Source organism: Manacus candei, unplaced genomic scaffold (assembly GCF_025592945.1).
Source record: "Manacus candei isolate 608988 ecotype Guabito, Panama unplaced genomic scaffold, ASM2559294v1 h1tg000046l, whole genome shotgun sequence".
NCBI classification, from domain to species: domain Eukaryota; kingdom Metazoa; phylum Chordata; class Aves; order Passeriformes; family Pipridae; genus Manacus; species Manacus candei.
In genome coordinates this window covers 6,862,022-6,888,266 of record NW_026138094.1, presented here as the reverse complement: position 1 = coordinate 6,888,266, position 26,245 = coordinate 6,862,022, and the positions used below count along the sequence as shown (strand labels likewise).

Below are 26,245 nucleotides of genomic sequence, written 5' to 3'. Positions count from 1 at the left end.
TTGCAGTGATAACTGGAAAAACACACGGCACCTGAAAAGTGATTTTGCCCAACTTAAATGATTTTGTCTCTGACTAATTTGCATTCATGATTGTAACAAGCCAAGAGCCTTAAGTGTCCGAATTGAGTCTGTGACACAGTATCTAAAACAGCCACCTATATTGGGTAGATAAGGCTGAGGCCTTTTTGGTGGAAAAAATTTTCTTTTTAAAGGGAATGAGGAGACAGATAAATGCAGACTAGAGCTTTTAATGTAAATGCCAACTGCATATTCACTTTTGCCTGGCTGAACTATTCACAGGTTAGTACTTATTTTCTTTAGCTTTTACACTGGGGTTCATCAGCCTTAGGTGACAAGTTTGACATGAAGACTCTGCCCCCACATTTTTTCTTATTTTGTTTTGCATTGCCAGAGAGTGTGCTGAAGTATTTCCTGTAAGAATCCCGGTCAGTTGGGTTGAATAGGTTGCTCAGACAACTGTTTTTACTACATACTAGATTTATCCCTCTGATTAGGCCCTCCAAGGTCACTTGATGAGTGACCACTTTGCCCTAGCAGACCCCAGTCAGAGGTATAAGTGAAAACATTTTACTCATGTACAAAAATCATTGGTCATTTCTGTCAAAGCACAAACCACAGGGCAACAAGATGAGTTCACAGCCTGTTTATCTGCATTCCTGTTTGGATGAGGATGTTAAAATATCACTGTTCTGGGAGATAGAGATCACAGAAATCATCCCTTAATAAAGCTTTTCTATTTGTCATGCCTATTTCACATACTTGTTTTTCCAAACATCTCCTGTGCTATATTTGGTTATATATTGGCTTATAAATCAGCCATACTGCCTGCTTAAATTGATGGTAATGTCTCATTGACACTGGTTCAGCATTAATACATCCCATCATTATGCTGTTTGTGCTGGTGTGCTCATTCCCAGAAATGCCAGCTCTCTGCCCCGGTTTGCAGAGGGCACACACAGCCCCTGCAACTTGCTGGGGAAAGCTGAGCACCCCCCAAATTTGCTTATACCCCATGGATGCCTCTGCTTGGCAGAAGCTGGTGCTGGTGGTAGTGGGCTGGTGCCTTTACAAACCCAGGCGAGTTTTTTTCCAAGCCAGAACTGCTGCACTCGCAGCAGTGGGTTGCCTGATTTGTGGCTGTGCATGCACGCATTAAGAGCAATTAATGAAAACAAAGTAATTACTGTATGTGGCAGGCGAAGCTGCAGGGCAGTGTACACCCACAGCCAGAGCTCCTACCCAGAGCTGTGACTGGAAAGTGTGTGCTGAGAATAAGGTGGGCATCTGGCCTTTGCTTTGTAATCTGTCCAAAAGTCATTCAGAAGGAACAGCCCCAACTCCCCACCCCCATTCTAGTATGTCCCAGAAGAAAGTGAGTGTTCCATGATTTGAATTCTCCTGTGGGGCCTCCCAAGCAGGAATCAATTGCTGGCCACATAAATTATTCCTCTTGTATTGAATCTTTGCTGATTAAGGAACAGGTTGAGAGGAGATGCTGCCTTCTTACTCGCCTCTGGAGAGTCCCGTGACCCTGCATGTCCATTTTAAGAGTGCTAATTTGGGAAAAAATTGGTGACTATGCCCAAATAAGTTAAAAGTTGCATTTTTCCCCTCAACCAATTATTGTTTAGTGTTTTGACCTACTTTTCCAGGCAAAAATGAAACTGGCTAAAACCGTGAGGAAGAATATAGACAGCTTCAGATGATGGTGTCCTGCTTTCTGTACATTTCACTTATTAGAATAAAGTTTTCTGTGTGTTGGCAAATACCAGATGGATCAGCATCACAGCATCACTGTGGGCAGGAGTTATCTCTGTCTTATGGACAAAAAAGCTGAAGCTCAAGTAAATGAAGGGACTTGGCCCTAGGAGGAAGGTGGTGACAAAGGACATGTGTCTCTCCCTCCTTGTCTGAACTGCAAAGGGGCTGTTCTAACAGTTTATTTGAGACAAACATATGCAATGCACATTGGCTTGCAAAGAAATCTCAGTTAAATCCAACTTGTATGCAGCTGTTGGATTAATTTGGTAGTTTTTTTACCTTACGTTGATGTTATATAGTAACAATAAAAATGTTTTAAGGTGATCAAGACCACAGGGCACTTCACTTAAATATTGCTCATTACCTGGTTGCATAAGCTTTCTTTTACTTGTAGCATTCAACGTGTCACTCTGGGCAGCGTGTTGAGTTGCAGAGGAGCACAGGGCTGCTGGACCCTGTTAGTGCTGCTGTCGTGCCAAGCACAGGGCAGGCTGTGTAATGTCACCCTGATGAGTATTTCCTCCTGCTGCAGCACTGATCTGATGGGCTGTGATTCGGGCAGGAGTGGCTTCTCCAGGCAGCTTCTGCTGCCCTCAAAGGTCCAGAGCCTCTGCAGTCCCCTGTCCTTCAGCCCCATCCTCTCTTCTCCCAGCAGGCATAACCTGTCCCTATTTCCTCCTTGCCACTCATCCCCATGCACCTGGGGTGCAGGAGGATGGGGAGGGGTTCTGCAGGGCAGAGGGGAGCAGCAGGATTTTGCAATGGGCTTAAAGAGGGGGATTAAGGGAACTGCTGAGTCCATGTGTTTAAAGGTATAAATATTGGGAGCTCATTTTGTGAGCCTGGCTGGCAGAAGGGCAGAGGAGCTGCTTGGCTCTGCTGCACAGCACAATACAACACTACCTTCACATCCTTACCACTTTGCCAAGTGGTGGGGAAGGACAGGGGGGCCTGGCTGGTACACATGGAGGTGGTGAGGACGGACATTGCGGCAGAGAAAAATGGGATAGAAAGAGAGTAGGGTAAAGATAGGAAGCAGAGTGAAGTCAGGACAGCTTAACTCTTACCTTGCAGAGGGATGTGCAAGAGTCTTATGCTGAAAACCAGGAGGGCAGCCAGGAGAGGGTGTACATCTTCAGGTACAAGGTTTCTTCCAAATCCTCTCAGCCCAATTACAAAAAAACCCACTGAAATGCCTGGAGAATCAAGCACTGCATGGTGGAGACCCTAGATTCAAACCAGCTTGTACCACTTTAATTCCTCATGTTTGCAAAGCTAGACAAGAACAGCTATTGTAATTCCTGTGTCTTTGACAGAAAAACAGGTGCTGTGGACAGTATCTTACACTTTACAGCAAAAGATTTCACAAGTACTCTAAAAGAATGCACTGAATGATCTTAACCAAGATACCATGACCAAACAAGGGAATAGATTAGTACATCTTTTAATTACATAGTAATTGACTTGTATGTTGTCAAGAAAGTAATTTCATCATGACGTTTTAAGAGGTTTCTAGCCAGAGGCTAACTGTGGCATAACGAATGGTGGAGGAAATGATACAGTAAAATGCAAGGGCATACACTGATTCAGAGTTAATGGTGCAGCCAAAAGACTTCACCATGTGAAAGTGTTCAGTGTTGTGGGCAGAAGTCAACCCTGCTGAAAAATGACAAAATACATGGATGGTGCAGGGAGAACGTGAACTTGTAAGTGCCCAACTGCTGTGCAGTGTGTGGGGAAAGCCACACACAGGGCTCCTCATTAAAAGTGACCTACATTGATCTGTCTTTTTGAGGTGAAAAGAAAGTTTGAAAAGGTATGAAAATTATGCAGACTAATAGCCTCTATCATCTTCAGGAATAATGCATGGTAGTGCCCAGGTTGGTGGGTATATTTATTTTTTATAAACTGGAAATACGTGTTATCCAAACAGTATAGAGAAGGGGGAAAGGCATTTCAGATGGAGATATAATCCCTTAGAAACAATCTCCTGCCCTCATTTTCAAATGTTCATATGTTGTATTTCTACAGAACTTGTGATTGCAAGGTCGTTTTTCTCTTTTGAGAAGTGAGTTGTTAACAAGGAACGTAAAGCTATCTTAAAAATAAATAGCCAGCAATAAAGCGTATAGTGAGACATACTGAGTTGGCAGTAGCAATGTGACGCAGCAAGAGTCATCTCAGATGCCAGTCCTAAGTTGTCTCTGAGAGATGCTTTAACAGATGACTAGAAAAAATTAAAATCAGGGTTTAAAAGATGACTAGATTGCAAGAGTAATTGTGGTAAAATACATGATGCAGGAATAAAGTCTGTGTTTCAGGGAAAAAAACCCCAGCCATCTGACACTCATTCCTGGTTCCTAGATCATTTAAGAATTTATTACCTGACAATTACCTTGAATATTGGAGAGCAGCAGCTAAGTTGGGCATAAGTGTGTGAAAGTACTGAAGGGAGAACCAGAAAAATTGCTGTGCTGGGAAAGCAAAATCAGTGGATCTATTTCTGAAGTAAATTGCAATTACTGAGAACAAGAATATGGGCCAAATTTTGCCAATCAGTATTCACATAATTCTCCCCAAAGCAAATATAGGGCATTGTAGGGTGTGATGAAGCTGTTTGATTTAATGGTATATATGCAGCAGACAGTGTGATTTCCAGAGCACAATGAAGCTGGCAGGGACAGAGCCCCAGCAGCCTGTGGCAGCAGATATTTAGTGAGGTAAGAAGGGGTGATATGTAAGTCTGCTAATATTTGATGTATTTCTGGCCTTGTCAGTTCCTGTACTGGTCCTAATTGCTACCTAATTGAATAGCTGCCCACCTCTTTCTGACCACGCTTTCCGTGTTGTCACGACTGGAGGCACAGAGAGGAAATTCAGAATCCTTCCAGTGATGTGTTCAGGCACTCAAAACAGATCATTTTCTTTGCCCACAGAAAAGGAATTATTTTAAGGCATAGCTGTTAAAAATATCCTAGAGTACTTTGCCAAAAGGTGACTCTTAGATTTGAGAATCTTTTCTTTCCCAGGAAAACAATTGCAGGGTATGGTAGCACAGATGAAATTCCTTCATCTTGTTAGTTCTTTTTGTTCTTTTTTTTTTTATTTCATTGACGTAAATTCAGCCACTAAACCAATAACAACTCTTTCTCAGGAAAAGCCTACTAGGTAATTTACATATTAAAAAATTTTTGGCACTGAATTATAAAAGGTTTCTGGCGGCATGTACCTCACCAGGGGTCTGCGTTGGTGTGGCAGCATTTAACTGCCTCCAGGACCTCATGGATCTGATTTGTGATAACATGTAGCAGAAACAATCAAAACATCACCTTCTCACCTGGCATTCAGAGTTATCAGTGTGTGTTCATCTGACCCTATACCCGATGAATTACGTGATGTAGAGTGCTCTATTTTTAAATGCCCATATTTTTTTTAAATGCCAAAGTTTTTTAACTACCTAATTTTTCAAGTTTAATACCTCTGTAGTGAAACTACAGAGGATGTTTTACAGCCTTGGGTAGCCAAAGATAAAGGGACATAAAAGTACATGAAAAGTGACCTTACAAAGTGGTGTGTTGCCTTTTCTTTTAATGTGTATGGAAAAATCCTGAATTAAATGCTATGATTTGGAAAGATGTGGGTGAACGTATTTGTGTGTTTTGTCAAAGGAATGGAGATTCTTTGATTTCTAGTTTTGCCTGCCCTAGTTTTATATTTATGGCCATTGCTTGTCACATTGCTGTGTGCTGTATCCCAGAAGTGTGGTGCTGCTGGGGTCCCAGCCAGCTGCCCTATGCCTGCTGAAATGCCAAGAGGCCCCACTTCTTGCCCTGAAGATTATTTTGCTGACAGCAGCATTGGCAGGACTATGATTTCCAGAGAGTCCCTGCTAGTAAAATCTGATTAAATTAGCAGAAAATACTTTTTGTTCCGTTTTCTCAAAGCTTTTTTTTCACCACCGAGTAACTGAGATGGGTATTTCTTTTTCTCCAAAACTTCTTTTGCCTCACAGTTTCTTCCAGGCTGTGTGGGAAATCTCTTCTGGTGGTCCCAGAAAGTGTGCCAACCATAAAACCTGGATGGGGAGAAGTATGAGCTCAATATAATTTATGTGTCTGACACTGAGAACCAACACGAAAGGGACCTTTCATCTAAGGGCAGCATGTGACACTTTGATGACCTTTCATCCAAAGGCAGCATGTGACACTGTGCCCAGGAGACACATCCAGCTTGAGGGGGACACTACATTAGGGTAAACCACTGCAAAAGTGTCCAGGCTTTGACCTCTGGAGGTCTGATTTTGCTGATGCAGTATTTCTGCCTTCTTGTCCATCCACACCTGTCCACAAAAGAAACCTTCATATGTCATAAGAAAAGATTTCCAGTACTGGTCTTGCTGATTACTGTAATACAGAAATATGAGCATATTTGATGGCCTTTATCTTCTCTTTACCATAGTATGTAAGTATTTAATGAACTATTGGATCTAATTTCAGCATGACTATTAGCACTGGAGATGACACTGGAGTCAACAAATGGAGCTAATTAACACCCCATATAAAAAGAACATCTTTTAAAATAGAAAAAATGGTTTAAATATTATTTTAATGCATGATCCTGTCTTCCAGTGTGCACTGTGCGTGTGCATGTTACAAGAAACATCTCATTGCTTTTATGCTAGGGAGATGACTTGAGTAAAAACATTAGTTGTGGTTTTGTGATTTTATATATACATTATATAATCATAGAATTGTAAAATGTCCTGAAATAGAAAGGACCCACAAGAATCATCGATTCCAACTCCTGACTCTGCATAGGGCTACCTAAAATAGTTAATATAATATATAAGACTAAAATAGAATAGTACTTTACTGTTGAGACAGAGCAGCGATAATAAATACCGGTGTGTATATACTGTTAATCCATACTAGAGCCTTTACAATAATTTTGTGCCATTTAATCACTCTCATCAGGTGACTTTTGGACTTTTCCTGGTTCAAATTTTCCAACCTGTGCTGGAGAATGATGCTCATCTACTGGAGACATGTTCTAGTACAAACAGTGCTAAACCAAAGGATTTTATAAAAGATGCCTGAAAAGTCTCAAGCTGCTTTTTGGGGATCCCTTTTGGGCTTGTTATTGCTGTAACTAGTGAAACTAGATCAGACTGCTCTCTGAGAGGCAGCTGCTCCGTTTGGTATGATGAGCAGATTGAGATCAGAACATCTGTCCTGGCCTGAGTCACAGCCCACCAGCCTAACCTAAGCTGGAACTGGTCTCTCACTGAGACAGTGAAGCAACTTGCAGTAAATAATTAATATTTTTAATGGCTGTTTTCTGATTTAATTTAAAGGTGTTAGTGTTGTGGGGATGCAACTTCCAGATTTTTTAGCATCAGTGATTCAGGGAGAGCCCTCAATTCAAGGAAGAATTGCCATCAGTGGTGGTGCTGGTGGTTCCCAGGCAGAGGCTGCTGCTCCGGGGCAGGCTGGGGTGCAGGTTGTGGTGCAGATGTAAGGCATGGGGTGTAAGAGTGTCTGCATGGGGTGATGGGTTGGGCACCTCAAAGGTATGGGAAGTGTCCAAAATGTTATTCTCCAAGGGGCTCCTGTGCAGACATAAATCATTCAGCCTGTGGAGTATCAGAGAGAAATGTCAGTGTTGGGGTTAGGGAGAGCTGAAGCAGGACTGATGCAGATAGAAATTGGAAATGGATGTTTTAACATGAGGATCAGTATCCTTTTGGAGTGAGCCCACTGAGGTCTGCACTGGATCCTTCTGCTGCATAGACCAGGACTTATTCTTCTCAAAGGCACCTTTGAAGTAAGAGTGAATGAAAGTAAGGAAAACAACAGTGCCTGATGATCTTAAAATATTTGTGGTATCTGTATTAAGGGCTACTTGGCTTGATTAAAGTGACTTAGGCTTTGGTTTCTCTCTAGACCTTAAAATAACTTGAGAACATTTTCTTTGGAATTTGGTGATGAAGAAATACAGCATAAAGGAGAAGCAGAGCCGTCAGCCAAGGATGAGACTCCCCACTTGCATCATCCTTTATTTGCTCAAGGTCATATCAAGTATTCAGAAATTCAGGCTGAGGGGAGGTGCAGGATTTAATAACTGGGAGGATAGTACATTGCCTGGAGTTGTGTCTGCAGGAGATTGTCAACAGTTGCTAAAACAGGTTTAGATGGGTAGAGCTGGTAACATTGGGTGCACTTGTGTGAACAGGTCTTTTCAGTGTTCAGAGGATGAAAAAAAATGGTTAGGGCTTATCTGCAATGGGAATTTCAGAACTGCTGTATTGGCTCAGCAGGTACAGATGACCTGGCAATGGAATTAAAATTAAAAATGTTTGCACAAACAAGGTGTAGGGCTCCAGGTGGAAAAAAGAGCTTGTCAAAAGCTGAGAAAGGGAGCAAAGTAAATGCCAGGAAATGTGGTGGGTCCCTTGAGATTGAATCAGCCAGAAATCATGATCACCTGCTGAGGATGTGTTTTGGTTTAGAAAAAATTAAAAGTCTAGAGCTGTAGAACTCACTTAAATGTTTCTATATTAATCTCTTTCCAAGTTATTAACTTTGAAATGTGAAAAATCTTCTCTTCATTGCCTGGATTATTTCTGGAAATAAATCCTTCAGAAGCTGGTTAGTAAGCTTAGGAGAAAAGATAACAAAGTGCTGTCAACAGCTGTATCCTTGACAGAAGAGCAGAAGCACATCTGCCCCTGTCTGTTCCTATCTGGCTCATTTTTCTGCTTGTATGTGTGTTGTGTGTGTGTCACTGGCTCCAGAAAGATCACACACAACCGAATCCAGGAGATTGCATAAACCTTTTCAGAAACAAAATTTCTTACTCATTTAAAAGCAAAAATAAAAGTCTGTGCTAAGGATTTCTTGCTGTACCACTCACCAGCAAGTAGGGAAACTTTGGTCTGGGGAGATTTTTTTCTTTTTAAAACCTCTCTGTAAAATTTCTCAGAAAAACTCTGTCAGAGTGTTTCAGTAAGTAACTGCCCCACACAGAGTCGTTTCTGATCACCAGACACGAGTATGATGTGGCATCTGAACATTCCAGAGAGGTTAATGAAACCACGTGATGTTATTGAAAAGAAACCTGGACACCCTGTCATCTCCTAAAAATAACATACCTGTCCTTCTTGGCCATTACTCCTGCCAAGGGACAGTTTTACTGGATTTTGGAGAGGAAGTAAGCTATCCTATTGCTAACCACTCCCGAGGTGTGTAGGTTGCTGAAGAGGAGTCTGTAATGATGCTGTGTGGTTGTGCCATTCCTGACCTCTGCAAAGGGACCTTCAGACTTTACTGAAGCTCTTGCCACACAGCTTGAAGGATGCAGAAAATGATCAGTGCTTAAATTATTCACTTAGGGATGTGGCTGTACTCTACACAAAGACTATATGATTTTATTAAATCTCCCAAAGCATGAATGTGATATGACTTTGGGAAGTTTTATAATTCTATCTTATTATAGATAAGGCAACCTTCTTCCTCGCCCCAATTTTAATCACTAGGAAAAAATAAAGAGTCTCTACTGTATCCTTCTCCCTTTCTGTGATAAGTTAGGAATCTTAGTTCTCATGTGAGAATAATCCACAAGCATCTTGGTTTATATATTTTTTAAATTGTTGCATGAAATTCCTGGATAACAATTTGTTCTCGAGTGTTTGAAAATCCTTGCTGTAGATTTTCTTCGTGAAACAGCTGCTGGTGCTTTGAATCCTGTGGGTGGGTGGATGTGTGTGCTGTGCCTAAAAGGAAAAAAAAAGTTCTAGTCAGATGTCAAAGCAAAAATAGGAAATTTTAGAGGTTTAGACTGGGTGGAGGATGTGGGAAGCCAACTGTACAGAGATGTTAATTACCTTGGGAAAAAAAAGTGAGCAATGGAGTAGGTGTAGAGGTGTAGCAGGAGATTTACTTAATACAATTCACATAATCATGAACCCACTTTTGTTGCATTTAGACAGGTTGTCAGAGAGGGCTTTAGAACAGAAATATTTTACCAGAGGAAAAACAATTATTAGTCTTTTTGTTGGAGGGGAGGGCTATTTTTACATCTCTTTTCATGAAGGAGGACAAGAATTGTATGAGTTTTGTTTGATTTGTTGGCTTTTAGGGTTAAAAATGAACCTAATTTTTCATTGATTTTTTCTGGGAATGCAAGGTGATGCAGGATAAAAAAAGCATTATTTCCAACACTGAAAATGGCCCTTTTTCTCATAAAACAAGAAGCAGCAGCGAGAGACTTTACCCATAAAAGGAGAGCCTCCTCTCTGCAGAGAGAACTCAGGTTGGGAAGTAAATGTTGAGGGCTGCAGCAAGTCCTCTGTGGCTTGCAAGACGTCCCTTCCACTCCCACCTCCTGCAGAAATACAGGATGTAGTTTTGGAAGCTTTTGGACTCCATTGATGGGTGAAACAGCTCCTGTCCTGGTTAACTGTGTAGCACAGAAACTTTTGAAAAGCAGCAGCTGGCCAGGCATCCTGGCACTGAAGGGATCAAATGGGCAACCCGAGCAAGAGCCTGGTAGTGGATGTCCTACCAGCTGCTGCCTACCCAGTGCTCAGCCCCCTTGTCATGCACAAACAATGGAGCAGAGCAGGAGGAACAGCAAAATGGAGAATCCCAATGTTCTTCTTAATGTACATTTACAGTGCTCCCAGTCTAATCATTCCATACGCCCAGCATGTCCCAGGAAAAGCACCATGTACACGGCAGGTGCAGCACATAAAGCAAAGCTGGAACAAGTGCTGTTGCTACTTTCAGTTTTCCCAGTTTTTGTTGTTTGTTTTTTTTTTTTCAAATGGCCTTCTATAAAGACTTGTCAGCAAGGGTGGAGAGACAGATTTGATCACTTCTGCTGCCCCTGATTTGTAAAACAACTATAATTAACCCTCCTGCACTACAGGTTCAGTTTTGGCCAAAGGCTGTTCTTTCTTTCATCCCCAAGTTCTTACACTGCTGTGAGAATGTCTTTGTACTTCTCCTGCTTCACTCTGTTTGGTGGCCTCTGCAAGGGACTTTCTTTTTTCCCTTTAATACCACTATCTCAATTAACAATGTGTGTGTGCGTGCGTGTGTTCTGGCTTTCTAGCACTAGAAATGAAATGAGCAGTTTATCACCAGTGACATACTGGTGAAAAGATGTTAGAAGCAGAAGTAGGAAGGATGGTAGATAGTGCAGAGGATAATACAGATCATGGAAATGTAGGTGGGCTAATACCACAAAAGAGTTGCTGAACATTTGGGATAAAGGGAGAATTTCTCTGTAAATCCATCCCTGTCTCCTCATCTTCACATCCGGTGTCACAAGCCCTTCTGATTCATGCCAACTTGATGAGCTGGAAGAACCTGCTGAGCCTGTGATAGCTGTGGCCAGAGGATTAGCAGCTTCTTTCCTTCTTCAATTCTGTTTTTAGACTGGGATACATCTTTACTGAAGATTAGCAGCCTGGTGGGTTGAGGAAATTAGATTTCACAGGGGCTGGGAACTGGAAGCACATATTCAGAGGTGTGGAAATGAAATGGGGAGATCTTAATATAGTCTTAAGGAGTAGGTCCTATGGCCTGGAGTCTGGGGACTTTTCTGGAGGTGAGTACTCTTTGGAGTAACAGGTGATGTGAATTTGAAGGGGAAATTGCAGAATAATTCCTGATCTGGCACTCTTGCCCCAGAATAAGGGGCCCCTTTCTCAATTAATTTAACACAGTTCCAAAATATATTGCCCAATACATTTATTAGCTTCATAGCTGTTATTTCAGTCTTTTCCTAGGTAGAGAAGCTGGTGCCAGGCTGGCTGACTTGGCTCATCATCCCCTTTGGTGAGTGTCCTGGCCAATTCCTGCCAGTGTGTTGGTTGTCCTCCTCCTCCTCGGGGCTGTGCCAGTGGCTCTGTCAAATGCCCTCTGCGATCTCTGCTCTCCTCCCCTTGGAGCTGAGCTTGCTCTGTCTCTGCTTTTCCCTCTTGTGAACCTGGCAAGCTGAGACTGATGAGATCAGGGTGTGCACTGAGAGCCAAGCTGGCAAACCCCATGCGCTGCTCCAGCTCTGTTCCCTCTATACTCCAGCTGCTGACACACACTTATTAATGAGACACTGCCTTGGGAATATGTGTTTTCAGGAGCCACATCAGCTTTTCCCCTTCATTGCTCTGTTGTGGTACGGGGAGTGTGGGAGCGGAGCCCTTTAAATATTCGAAGCGCCCCCTAAAAGGAAGAGCAGCTGTATATATGGGCACTGCTCATACATCACAAGCAGCATGAGCTGCCAATACATTTTTCTCCTTCTACGCACTCAGGTCGTCTTGTGACCTCTCCCTGTTTGATTTATTTGGCAGTTTCTCTCTGTGGGAAGGCAGCGGGATGGGTGTGTTACAGCCCATGAATGTTCTGCTCTATGCCAGCTTATTTGCATTCACCTTTATCTGATGAATATACCCACTGTGTTCCTAAATGTCTGGAGTCACTTGTGGGAGTGCTACCTTGTGCTGGAAACATTCTTTTGTTTCATCTTCAGATAAAAATTTAGATCTCTCAGGTTCATTTTTTTCCCAAAGGAAATGAAATTAGTATGAGATTTTGTTTGGCTTATGCAGGTGTAGCAGGAATGCTTGCCATCTGATAAGTTTGCATGTACTGAGTGCAAAGACAGGTAGGTTTTTTTAACCACATGTAGACAACTCAGTATGATGAATGAGTTTATTATTTTGTAAGGTGCTTATTATATTATGCTCCTCTTTGTCTTTAGGGAGAACTTTTTAACCACTTCAGGGATCGATTGCATTTGATTAGAGAGTAGTATATCTTCTGAATCCATTATCCTGGATGAAAGTCCACAAGTTTATTCCGTTTTATGATGCAGCTGGAATTACACTGTGTGTGTATTATACAAATGAGGACCAAAGGCAGAGCTTTTTCATAAGAGCTCATTTGAATTGATGAGTGGCCTTTTCTTATAGGATTATAACACTGGATTGCAGGTAGAGATGGAAAAGACCCAGTGGGCTCATCCTATCTGCAGCAAAATAGTGCCCTTTTCCTTCTCTCCTTCTTCCTTTGAAATTTGAAAATTCTGGCTCATACCTTCACAAAAAAAAGAAAGTTTTCCGAGTTTATTTGACCTTTCTTGTTGTAGTGGCCACAAATGCTTCCCCTGCCTTCTGCCCCAGCTGAGACTGCCTGCCCAGGAGATGGAGGAGTGGTGGGGGTCACTGTCCTTCTGGTCTCACATAGCCGAGGGTGAGCCAGCATGAGGGGGGGATAGGCAAGATTACCTGGCAGGAACATTTACAAGCCTCATTTTTAATTGTTCTTTTAAATCATAGCACCTTTTCTTTCTCCTAAACACAACCAACACGATTTTCCCCTGGCCAGTGTAGTGTCTCTGTTCAGAAATAATGACCAGATTTATGGGGAAGTGAATGTACAGGCAGATGGGGTGAGGAAGGGGAGGAAGACAGGGTGGATAAGCATGATGTACTCACAGCATCCATCTCCTCTGAACTGCTTCTATGAGCTCTGATTTAATCTCCTGAGCTTCTACTTAGGTTTTCACTTCTCTGTAGGAATGCGGTGTTTCTGAAGTGCCTGATTGACAGAGGAGGATTTAAGGGGAAAAAAAAGGTAGAACCAGCTTCCAAGCAGTTTCACTAATTGCAGCTTATTATAAATTTAACAGATGAACTGTCAGTTTCTTGAAGGTGTGTGCTCACCACAAGCTTTCTTTGGATTCTGCACTGGCTATAGAAAAAGATTAACATGTAAGGTGCTCAGCTAATGGAGCGTATTTCATTGCTCAGTAAGGTGTTCCTTGGTTTACAATTTGCCAGCTTCATTATTCCTTTTACCACATCTGATAATACTGAACTGTAGTCTAAGATAACTTTGGGTTTGTTTTTTTTTCTGTTTGTATTTACTCAATGATCATTGTAGGAGGTATGGAAGACTTTTATTCTTCTCAGGGTCAGCTACCAGTGAGTGAAGCTGTTGCCTTTCAAACAGGTCATTTTATTATTTTTCTTTTCCACAGATGTCTAATTTGATAGGCACAGCAGGACTGAAATAATACTTTTTATGACTTGAAATCTCTGGGTATTTCATAACTTCTAAATTAAATTCTGTAACTTGAGAAGCTAAACATTTCTAAGTGGTTCATCTGCCCGATGTAAGATTTTTTTTAAAAAGAAATATACATATAGCACTTTCTTTAAAGTTTTTGGAAAGCATCCTGATTTTTCTGGGTTGGTGGTAACTTTTCCTCCTGCTCTCGTGACTCTCTGTATCATGCAGTCCTGGTATCATCATAGTCCCTTTGCACTGTCAAACCCTTACCATAAAATCTTTGATTTGCTTTTAATTTACATCTCTGAAATCACACTTATATTTTATGTTGGCTGTTTCTGTTGTGTAACTTAGCTGCAGGAGAGCACATCTGGGCAGCTTTGCTTATACCTCTGCCTGTCAATTGGCCATTCAAAAAGATGTTTTGAATCTGGAAGCAGATCATAGAATCATAGAATGGTTTTTTTTGGAGGGGACCTCAAAGATCACCTAGCTCCAACTCCCCTGTCATGGGCAGGGACACTTTCCACTAGACCAGGTTGCTCAAAGCCCCATCCAACACTGAGCACTTCCAGGGATGGGATATCCACAGCTTCTCTGGGCAACCTGACGTCTGCACAGTGTGTGTTGGCCAGAGCTGGTTGCAGAGCCTCCTCTCCCCCTTTCTTGCTCTGTTTCTTCCCATGCAAAGGACACTTTCAGGGGTACCAGCCACCTGACCCTCCTCTGCTTTCATCCTTCTGGTGAAACTGATTGGTAGGGAATGGTGGAAAATCATATGTTTATTTGAAAATGATGATGCAACAAGAGGGAAATAAGTTGAGCTATTTCTAAGAAAGCAAATGAAAGCATCAGCACAGAGGTCTGAAGTCATGGAGAGGATGGAGTCAAGTAAGGATCTTCCTCCGGTAGCTTTAATTCACACTTTTTGCTAAATGTAAATGAAAGCTTAGGAAAAAGTCTGCTTGGAATACATAGTAAATGATGTTGCCAGGATACTTCCTGATCATGTTAATTAAACTGTCCCACAGATTGGGCTTAATTACTGCATAATTTGCATATTGGAAATGATGGTACACATTACTAAAGAAAGTTCTTATTCTGTTAGCAGAAAGAACATTGTACATGAATTAATTTCCGGGGGAAGGAGTCTCTAGACTCATATAATGATGTATCTTGAAAATAAAGTTAAGGTTTCTGGTAATGAACTGACATATATCTCATTCCTTTTTGCAAGATTACATTTTTTACCTGTTCCACTAAGTTCCTTGGAGACCTCATCCACCAGCCTTCATCTTTTTGGCTATTTCCTTAATTACAAGGACTACTGTTGCTTTCAGGGTTGCTGCTGCTGAAGCAGATATTAGTTAACATGTGTGAAAAGGGCAAAATATTTGTTCTGAGGCCCAAATTTGATACTGTATGTGCATTGCTGGTGATACACTTCACCCCCTTCCCAAGTTAAACTCACTATTAAGATATCAGCTTCTCCTTGATTTGTTTTTTTTTGTTTGTTTGTTTGTTTGTTTTTAACTTCTGACATGTCTCTGGCATCCTACTTGTGAAGGCCTGAGGAAAAATGGAGAAATGTAGAAATACCTCTCTGCTCTTCAGATCTGAGGTCAGGTGTTGCTGGTGGATGCCCTGCTTGGAGGCCTTGGGCATCTCAGGTGCCTGGTGGGGTGTGGTGGGAGTAACTGTGTGCCTTCCTAATGCTGCTAAAAGAGGATTTTGCATCTGCATTTCTGCCAGGGTAATTTTACAGCTCTTGACCCTGCTGTTGCTTTGAGTTCAGTGATGTTCCTGAAGCCTCTTTAGCTGCAGGACCATGATAGTGCTTTGAAAAAAAAGACAAAACATCAGAATTTCTGCATGAACTAAGACAGGATAAAAACTGTTTTGTTTCGGGAGAAAATCTTCTGAACACAGCAATTTCCCAATTTAGACTGCTAATTGCTTTGGATGATATTGTTGCTAGGATATATATTCTGATGTGACTTCTACTTTTTAATTCTTTTTTGCTCTGTTTTTGAACAGGTGATCATAAACAGCACAATCACACCCAACATGACCTTCACTAAAACGTCGCAGAAGTTCGGGCAGTGGGCAGACAGCAGAGCCAACACCGTGTTTGGGCTGGGCTTTCCCTCAGAGCAGCAGCTGACAAAGGTACCAGGGCTCACTGAACTTCTGCAAAGCCTGTCTCGTTTCTTATTAGTGAAGAGTTGCCTAAACCCATCTGCTGACCCAGGTGTTTCTGCAAGTCCTCTTCAGCAGAGCAAGTGGCTCATCTGCTATATTTACCCGCTGTCTGTGGGTGGCAGTGGGTGGTGGCAGTGGATGAGTAGCCGGGGAGGGCTCATGCCAGGCTTGCTGACAAAGCTGCCTCTGCATTAATACAAAACCCCTGGCCATGAGTTTGGTATTAATGAAACACTTCCCTGGACCAGGGACTGGCCACAACAGCAGGCTTGTAAAGTCTAGAGCTGCCTCTTGCTATGAATAGCCAGCAGTTTAAAATACATCCTCTGTCACTGGATTAGTGGTCTTGACAAGTGCTTATGAGGCAGCTGAGATGATTGTTCATCTAGTTAAAAGCCCTACTTATCTAGCATATAGCTGACACCTGAAGCATGGCTACTTGGCACTGGGCTTTGTAGGGTAACTCAGCATTGGTGTCCTTGGGCATGGCACACAGTCTCTCACGTTGCTGTCCTCTCCTAAGAAAAGGATCATGAGAACAAGATGTTTCTTTTGTGTCCAAATCAGCAAAGGCAGAACATTGCAATAGAATGACTTTTCCATGAAGTGAATTGTTATAGGAATTTTTTTTAGTTAGTCTGTCTTACCGAGTTTTTCCAATTTCTAGAGAAATGCGTTTTTTTGCAAGTATTTCTTAAAGGAAAGCATATTTTACTTTTCATGTTAAATTATTTTTGTACTTGGGATGTCCACAAAGGTGCCATGACAATAACCTGCTCTTCAGGAATGCTAAGGCCACCTCATCAATCACATGCAAAGCTTGTTTAAAATGAGGTGCTGGTGATGGTTACGTTTTACGAAGCTTACCCAGGTGTAGAGGACTGCTCATTTCACTTGTGCATATTCCCCACTCCTGGGACAAAGAGGTGTTCATAGTAGTTAACAAGTAGTATGGGAATATGGGAGGATTACACTGGGACCTAGGGGAATAGTTTGCTTTGAGTAACAGATAAGCATGATCCAATGCAACCTTTGGACACTGAATGAAAGGATTAGCACCACTGGATAGTAATTTTTAATCCTGGATTACTGAAATTACACGTCTGCAACATGACACATGACCACAGTACCTGAGTGCAGGCTGGGGCTAAACCTGCACCGTGCACTGTGGGGCTGGTGATGCTGAGTCTGGATCAGGAGAAGAGAGGTTTATAATATAATAAGGCACAAGGTATATTTGGAGGTCCTTGCACCCTAATCAGAGAGGTTTTGTCATATTCTCCAAAACTGTTCAAACACATACTTAGAAGAAATGTATTGCTGGTATCAGAAAGCAGCTCTTCAGTGTCCGTGTGTCCAGAGTAGAGCCAATTTGAAAAACATGTTGTATGGGCACAAGGACCTCAGCACCAGCTGTATTTCTCTTCAGATCATTTTGCATATCTGTTTTCACTGCATAATCTGCTGAAGAGCCCACTGCCTACAATATAGCTTTCTACTTGCATGAAAAGCTTTCCAAATCAGCAGAAAGACTTCTGGTCAGAATATTGAGAGGGAGCTTAAGGGGAGAACTTCTGAAAATAGCTTGAGATGATCTCTAAAAAAAAAAAACCCAAGCCAAAACAAAACAAAAAAAACCCTGAAACAAAACCCAAAACAACAGAAAACCCAAAACTCTGACAGTTACCTAAGTGGAAAAAGTAAGAAAACCTGCAAAGCAATGGGATAAAGGTACTCCTTATCGTCCATGCTTCCTGTTTAATTATTGAACCATTAGTAAGAAAGATCAGAGCTGGTGGCAAGATTACAGATGTATAACTGTATTGGGAATAGTAAAATCAAGTTTCATTTTATGTTAATATCGTTATACTCTTATAAAAGATATAAATTAAAGCTTGCCTGTTTTACGGGAAATAATTGAAGTGCTTAGTCAGGAATTGGAAGGACACACTAAAACTCCACTAAACCAGAGGTCAATAGCCCTGGCTTAAAATAAATATAAATAAATAAAGCTGAAAAATGTCTGCTGAAAACAATGAATAATAATGAGACAGGAGAAGAGATTAGCACGCCTAAAAATGCCTGCATTTTTAAGTATATTGCTTGGCCTAATAAAAGAAAATGCCTCATTCTAATGCCTTGCTTCTCTTGAGATACTTAAAGTATTAATCCATACCTATAGGGAAAAGCAGTTCAAATTAAACATGAGCCATTAATGAAAACTGCATTCCGTGACCCAGTAACCTAATTACCATTCACATTGATTGGGAGAATCCCGGGGCTTAAAGTTGATGTCCTTTTCAGGGTCTTTTTTCCCTCTTGCAGGACTTGCAGACCCTCCTTTTCCCCCTTCCTACCCTGTGCCTCAGAAGGGTCTCAAGACATTATTCAAACATTGCTACAGCCAAACCGAAACAGGAATCCAAAGAAATTAATGGGGTGTCTGGGTGTGAAAAGGCAGGGCTGGTGCTCTAAAGGTAGTGCTGTATTTTGCACCTGAAGCAGTTAAGGAAGTCGTTCAGGGTGCTTTGAGGGAGACATGCTATCTGAGGAGCTGCAGTTAGTCAAGGTCATAGGGACGAAGATTTACACGGGTGAGAAACCCAGCAAACCCAGACTTTGCACATCATAAACCAACTGCATCCAGCACCTGGGAAGCACTGGACTTTATTTATATGCACACGTGCTCATTATGTGTGGGGGGGTCACTGTGTTGCAGGGAAGCAAGTTCAGGGCAGAGCCTGCCCCTGCCTCCAGCACACAGTGCAGCCCCTGCTCCAGCATCAGAGCTGGACACGCACTGGCTGGCATAGAGCACATTACTGGCCACTTCTGGGGTAAATAGTCTTGTTATCTGTCAATCTGCCCCTACTGAGGACTTATCTACAGAAAACCACGGGAGAAGCACGGGTGCGTTGTGGGTCATGGCACAGCAGTTCTCCCCAACGGGGACGTCACCTCACCCAGCCTTCCAAAAACCGAGAGGGAGATGAAATATTTATGAACCTGCTTTGGGTGGGAGCAGCTGTTTCATCCAGCACTGGCACAATTTGTCAGTAGGAGACATAAAATATAATGCCAGACCAGGACCCTAAAATTTATGCATACAAGATCATGCTTTTTAATGTATAAAATGCTAAGAAGGTCTATTTAAATATATATATATTTCACCTTGTGACAAGCTGGCTACAGATTTGAACATCCTTTAAATAATCTGTGCAATGCACATTAATTTTCGCTGGCCAAGCTTCCTAATCAAGCACTGCTCATGGGCTGCAGCCACTTGACTAAAAGGCTTCACAAGTGTTGGTAACAGCACATCTTTTCCATATTGCAGCTTAATCTCACAGCTTCCTGGGGCATGGGAAGACATACCCTATAATCCATGATAGACTATTGGAGGGATGTTCAGTTACTGTTTCTCCTACTCCAGTCTTTTGTTTTTTGCTAATTTTGGGGACTTTTGTCTGACCAACAGCAAGCGTGGAGGAAAGTAAAGATGGAAGGAGAAGGAGCATAATGAATTTTTAAGTTGATTTCATATATTTATACTTTCATTGCCCTTTGCAACCATGCTTACCAAGCTTTCATTTACTGAACAGACTGTTCTTTAACCTTTTAACTAAGAATTTCACATTTTAAAAGTACTCCCTTTTGTTGCAATGGTTTGACAGCTCAAAGTCTACTTAGATCTTGGAGGTGGAATGTGATTTTGCAGTACCAATTATTTGTCAATTATTTATGTTTGGGACAGAAGAAATCAGTTACTAGAGAAAAAGCAGCTCTCTGGTATCTGACAGTGATTAGGCCCTGTGGCTGTTCTGACACTCTCCAACAGCCTCGGGATCTGGGAGGTTCCAGAAATGCCTGCTGTGCTCCTGTAAAAATTAGAGTTGGTAGTGCTGCACAAGTGTGGGCTGTCACCACTGCCTTGCTGCGCTCAGGAGAGTGATCAAGTGAAAGGCTTTAATTTCATAACAAGCCAAGTGATCCTCTGTAGCTTTCAAAAATAGACTGTTGTAAAATCGAGCAGGTATTAATTAGCTAAGAAACTGCAGCAAAACTCTTTATGGACTGACTGTTTCCAAGTGTGAGGGGTAACCAAAACCCAGAGTCAGTCTTTCACCTCTGTTTCTGTTACAACCATCTTTATGTCTGTAACAACCATAAGAAGGAAGGGTAATATTTTGATGCTTAAAACCAAAGATCTGTTACTGAGATAGTGAAAAAAAATCAGTTATTTGTACTTGTTTTTAAAAGGAAATGTGTTAAATACTTCTATTGGTGTTCCAGACATGACTGAACTCTATTATTCAATGAGATCGTTATTGGTTTAGTATTGAAGATTAACATTTTTTTATTATGGAAGTGTAGAAAAAAATACCCTTTTCTTCTCAACTCACATAATTTTTCACAGAAGTCTCCTGTGTGCTTTATGAAGATAGCTGCAAAAATAAAATTTGATAGATCACTCCCAATTCTTTTTATCTTTTCACATTTCATATCGCCCGTGAAGAACCCTCATAAGTTTTTCATACATAAGATGAAAAGATTTATTGTAAAAGAGAGAGAGAGATTTATTATAAAAGACAGACTCAAACCAGCCTAATGCTATTTTGAAGAAACCCAAATATAGAACTTACTATTGATATAATATTTTAGAAATAATCAGCTGGTTATAGCTGTTTTGTCACAGCAGGAGATACATTTTGTGTAAAGCTGGAGTTAAATCACTTAAGGCACAAATGTGCTTGTTCTTAACGATCTGTAAAGTGCTACAGAGGTAATCAAGTCGTTTGTGTGTGCAGCGACTGCACATGCCATCAGATGGCAACTGCTGCCATCCGAGAGCACACAAGAGCTTTGCATATGCAATGTCAGCTGCTGTAACGAAAACAGCTGGATTCCAGAGCTCCATCTTCATTCATAGGCATCCTCACAGATCGTAGAGTACACCCAAAATTTCGCTCAGCTTTTACAGTGTGCTTGTCCATGGGATTTAACACTGATGTGTGTGTGTGTGTTTTGGAAATTACCATTTTTTGTATTATACAAAACATTGGTGCCTTCACATATGAATCCATATTTCTTTTAGCCCAAATGGAGAAGATTTGTTTTGTCAGTCTTTACAGCCTCAATATTTTACTGACAGAGAGCATGCTAAATACCTGCCATAAATCTAAAAGTTAGAAGATAAGATTAGTAAGTGGGTAATGATTCTTCGTATTCCTCAACTATAAAATTTGATGTGTTTTTTCATGCTTTTATTTATAGTTTTTTCATAAGTATTCTGAGTTATCCAAGGATATAATGGCAATCTTTTCATTCACAAACTGTGCAATAAAATACATCTATTTATATTTTTACTTTTAATATGTCCTACCTTTCTGGCATTTCAAGTTTCTCAAAACACAGGCAAGCGAGACCAAGCTGCTTTAGCTGAAAGACGAAGTTACCCATCCTTATACTGGATACATCTTAATTTAAAAAATAAATTATGTATTACACCTTTTTTTTCCCCATCTTTGTAATCCTCCTTTTAAAACTTTAAACACTGTTTAGGGTGTTTGAAACCCTGCAGCCCTGACTGGCTGTGATGATAATTGTATTTCAAAAGTGCCAGGCTGACTTTGGAGCAGATGTCCTACAACAACTTGCAGAGGTTGGGATTTGTACTTTCCCATCTTTATCTTTCCTTCCCCTCACCTTCCCCAGTTTGATATAACCCTCTTACAGGAAGCATTCAAGCCTTTCTCTGAAGTCTTCTGCATTTATTTTTGCCAGTAATAAGAAAATTAGACCAGAAAAGCTGTGTTTTCATAGGACTCCATCATGCATTCAGATCTACCTTCTTCTCATTTTTCCTGTGTCTTGATAATCCCTTGCTTGCATTCTGCAGATGAGCTTATTTGCATTCTTTAATTTAATTTACTTGCTCTTAGGAATAGAAGACATTGATAATATTTTTATCCAAACATATGTCTTTTGTACTTTCATCTTTAATAGACCATCAACACCAAGTGAAACAGAAGAGGGGCAGGAAATAAACCAGGAGACACTAAAAGCTCCTTTTCCTCTATGGGTTTTAATGTGGTCAGCCAGAGGTACAGAGATATCCCTCTTTTAGAAACATCCCCATTCCTTTTGAAAGAACCTCCCTGCCAAAGAATTAAGATGTTTTTTCATGCCAAAAAATTTAAATTAATAAAATTAGTTGTTCATTTTTGGAGATCTGTGAACCATATAGAGATAGTAATCTCAATGATTTAATAGATAAATCAACTTAATATCTTTCATGCTTTTTCCAGTTTGCAGAGAAGTTCCAAGAAGTAAAAGAGGCTGCCAAACTAGCAAGAGACAGATCTCAAGAAAAAATTGAGACCTCAAGCAATCATTCCCAGGTTTGTAATTTAGCTTTAATGCCTATACACATACAGGATAAATAGTTTAAAGTTAAATTTCCTAATGAACTGTGCCAGCTTCTGGCAGCCAACTTGAAGTGTATAAAATGGAGATTGCTGAAGGTAATTGTCAGATGCTGGACACTAGCATTGTCAGAGGAATACTTTTCATCCTTCTATGCCCTTTGCTTTCATTTACATCTAATTTTTTTCAGCAGTTCTTGAACTGTTATAGCCTTTTTAATAACAGGGGAAGCTATACATCCTTTGATTTGTAATGTTACGCATAGTTTGAGAGTTTGAGTCATTGGAGATCAAGTCAGTGTAGTGCTTCAGCAGACAGTAAATGAGATTCATCGAGATCCTTCTTTTTGTCATCTGTCTAATCCACTTCTGTAGGTGTTTGATTTGCTAGTGGAGAGCCTGACTTTGTGGCTATAGTGTTTCCCTGCGTAGGTGTGGCTGATGGGAAGCTGTGGGAACAGAGGCAGTGCTTTAGGAGTGGCTGGAAGAAGCTTGTGTTGTATATCTGTACAGTACACTTTTCTAGGCAGCACACCTCTTATCACCAAGTGCCTCTGTGTCCAGGGAGGTCTGGGTTTCTTACAAACTGAAGGAATTGAGTGTTGTCCCAGTCTCTCTATGTGGTTGGCTGTATTTTCATGTGCATTTCATTAGGTAAGAGTGAACCCTGCTCAGCAGACATTCTTGGCCTGGGCCAGTGTTTGGAGAAAAGTCAGACAGATTTTGATCAGAGAGGAATTCAGATTCATGATCAGAAAAAAACTGCTGAATGCTTTTAGTCTTGAAACTACCCTCCTTTTTGGGGTCCACAAATAATGATCTGAGCGGCTGATTTTGTATACTTATTTTATAAAGACTTTGGTCATGGTTTTTGTAGTTCACTTTGTTCTCTGTTGATGATCAGCCCCAAGCACTGTGTGAATAGTATTTGTTTGAAAGAGCAGTATTTGTTTGTTTGTTTGTTTGTCAGTTTGGGCTTTACATGCTTCCAGGTGCACTGTATTGTTTCATTATCTTAAAAAAACCCAAACAACCTTTAGAAAACACAAGCCTTATCAGGGGAAAAAAAAAACTTTAAAAATTTTTGAACACTTTAAACTTCCGTTTGTGTATCATTCTAATTTTTTCATTCTTTTTAAACAGACCAGCTTTGCAGCCAAGATGAAAAGGGTATGTGTGTGTTACCACTGTTCTGCCAGGAGAGCCGAGGTCTCAGCCAAGTGGTGTGGGATCAAGATTGCAAAGAAATTGGTGTTGTGGTCTTGCAGGAGATGCAGGAGACACCCAGTGTTCGTTTGTGTGTTGTGCTGCAGGAGTCTGGACGTGAAACACCATCCTCCACTCGAGCTTCTAGTGTGAACGGCACAGACGACGAGAAGGCATCACATGGTGGCCCTGCTGAGGCACATCTCAAGTCTGAGAATGATAAATTAAAAATTGCTCTAGCCCAAAGGTGAAGTTCCTTTAAACCTAAATTGCACTGGAATAGTGTGCTGTAATTATCTGATGGCTAGTGATATTAACAGGAATTATTCAAATGTAATTGCATTAATTTAAAGTGGTGCAGCAGAATGGATGAATGAGCAGATTTTAGCAAGTTCCTCCTGGTATCCAGTTGAGAAATATTTACCATTTCATGTATTCCTGATCCAGTTTGTGAAGAAATAAGCTCTCTTTTATTCTGCTGATGCCAACTATTATAACCCCCTTTGTTCATGAAGTTTTAGAACTACAGAAATAACATTAAAGCCATAGGGGAGCAATTGCTGCTGATAACATGTGAAGGCAATCTTTCTTCCTCTTTGAGTTTGCTACACTTACTTTGATGAAAATAGATATGGATATTTAAAATTATAAAAGGGAATGAACTCAACCATAAAAAGTTGAAACCAGAAATATATTTTCATCAAGCTGCCTGGAAGTCTTAGGGGGATGTTTCTGAACTGGACAGAGCCCCTTGAAGTCACATTTTTTGCTATTTGCTTTGATAAATAATTTGAAAATGCTGAGAAGAGTAATTTGCAGCTGTAGTGAAAATACAGGCGTTGCAATATGCAAAGTTATGACATTAAAATAGAATAATTCTCTACTGGGATCTTGCCTTGTCTGCCTCTTGCATATGAATGTATCTGTGAATGGAAAGGAAATCTAATAGGATCAAGCTATTCTTTAAAAGGTATTTAAAAAATAAAGCAGCATCATAAGCAGCGTTACCCTGTGAGCAATTTCAAGGTTGCATATATTATATTTGAAGTACATCATCTCTCTTTATTGACATTTTAATAGCGTAAACTATTTCAAACCATAATGTTTGCTTGTTCCTCCTGCTGAAGACACCTCTACAGGCAAGCAGCAACTAGCACACAGGGAGTGTCAAAGCCTTCCTCCCATTCACCCTCTAATCTTGTGCTCTGTGCTGCAGCTCAAAGCTTTGGGGAATGAGTAGTTTAATTCTGCAGCATTATGTAACACTTTTATAGTTAAGACTCAGCATTAAAAAAAAATTCAAATATAGATCATGTCAATGCCCTAAAATCCTCCAGTCTGAATTATTGTGCCAGCTGCAGATGTGCAGAGTGGCTTTATTGCAGGGGTGCCAGGTCCCCAGCCTGTGCTGCAGCAGAGGCAAGGTGAGGCACAGCCACACAGCTCGGGAGGTGACAGGGCCCATGCACTGCACTGGGCTGAGACCTCTGTGTGCAAATGGTGGGGATCCCAGCTGGACCCTACAGCCTCCTCTGACAGCAGGACTTTTCTTCCAGACACACAGGTCACTGCTGCTGGAGTTGGTAGATCCCTTTGTTTTGGCAGAGACTGTCAAATTAAGGCTTATGTTCTCCTTAGGCATGCAGAGTCTAAAAGGAATTACATATATCTGAGTGTTCTTCATCTTATTGCAACAAATTAATGGCCAACACACCACGGTAGATGAGTTTGCATACAAGGTAAAGAATAACGATTCACAGGATTAGAAGGTGAAACCACCTCATGGCATCCTGTTTTTCTCAGTTCATCCAATGTGAAGAAGTGGGAGACGGAGCTGCAGACGCTGCGGGAGAGCAACGCCCGGCTGTCCACAGCACTGCAGGAGTCTGCAGCCAGCATCGAGCACTGGAAGAAGCAGTTCTCAGCCTGCAAGGAGGAGAACGACCAGCTGAGGAGCAAGGTAGCAGAGCATACCCACAGGAGAGCCATCCCCTCCAGTTAGCTGCTCCTGCCATTGCTCCTTCTCTTGGATTTTTGCAGCTTTCTCGTTGTGTGTGTTAGGAGGTGGATTTTATCTTTGAAAGGGAGTTGGATGGGGAGTTAAGGCAGCTGCTTCCCTCTGTGTGCAGCAGGCAGGGAGGTTCAAAGGACTGGGGATCATCAGGAAGACTAATGCTGCTCCATCACATGAAGCTCACTGCCTCGAGAGTCTTAGCATCAGCAGGCATTGCTGGATGGGATCATAAACCAGAAAGGTTTTAAAAGTGGGGTTACTGTTGCATATTCCTTTCTAAGCTCACTGAAATGCTGATAGATATGAATGAGCAGAAGGCATGGTTATCACCTGGTTACTCAGAGGAAACCAAGCTGGGAACCACTCAGTATTAGAAGCCAATCCCTACAACATGCAGAGGAATGAGGATTTGAGTTATTTCCTCAGCACTGTGGGCTCTGAGCCGGGTCCTCCAGCACTAATACCTGGCACATCCAGAAACCTGCCAAGAGGCACTGTCAAAAGCCTTTTGCCCTTCATTACTGAGCACATTTCTC

General features: G+C 41.3%; 1 protein-coding gene across 4 annotated transcripts in view; it reads left to right on the top strand.

Annotated features, from left to right (window-relative positions):
* Positions 1 to 26,245, top strand: part of HOMER2 (homer scaffold protein 2) — a 63,099-nt gene that overhangs the window by 24,715 nt on the left and 12,139 nt on the right. The window contains exons 3-7 of one of the 4 annotated variants that reach the window (XM_051796635.1): positions 15,900 to 16,031; positions 22,373 to 22,465; positions 23,633 to 23,659; positions 23,803 to 23,942; positions 25,499 to 25,655. In XM_051796635.1, coding sequence (XP_051652595.1) covers positions 15,900 to 16,031; positions 22,373 to 22,465; positions 23,633 to 23,659; positions 23,803 to 23,942; positions 25,499 to 25,655 — 549 coding nt within the window. Of the gene's footprint in view, positions 1 to 15,899; positions 16,032 to 22,372; positions 22,466 to 23,632; positions 23,660 to 23,757; positions 23,943 to 25,498; positions 25,656 to 26,245 lie in introns of all 4 variants that reach the window. The other 3 variants (XM_051796633.1, XM_051796636.1, XM_051796634.1) reach the window with 3 other exon arrangements.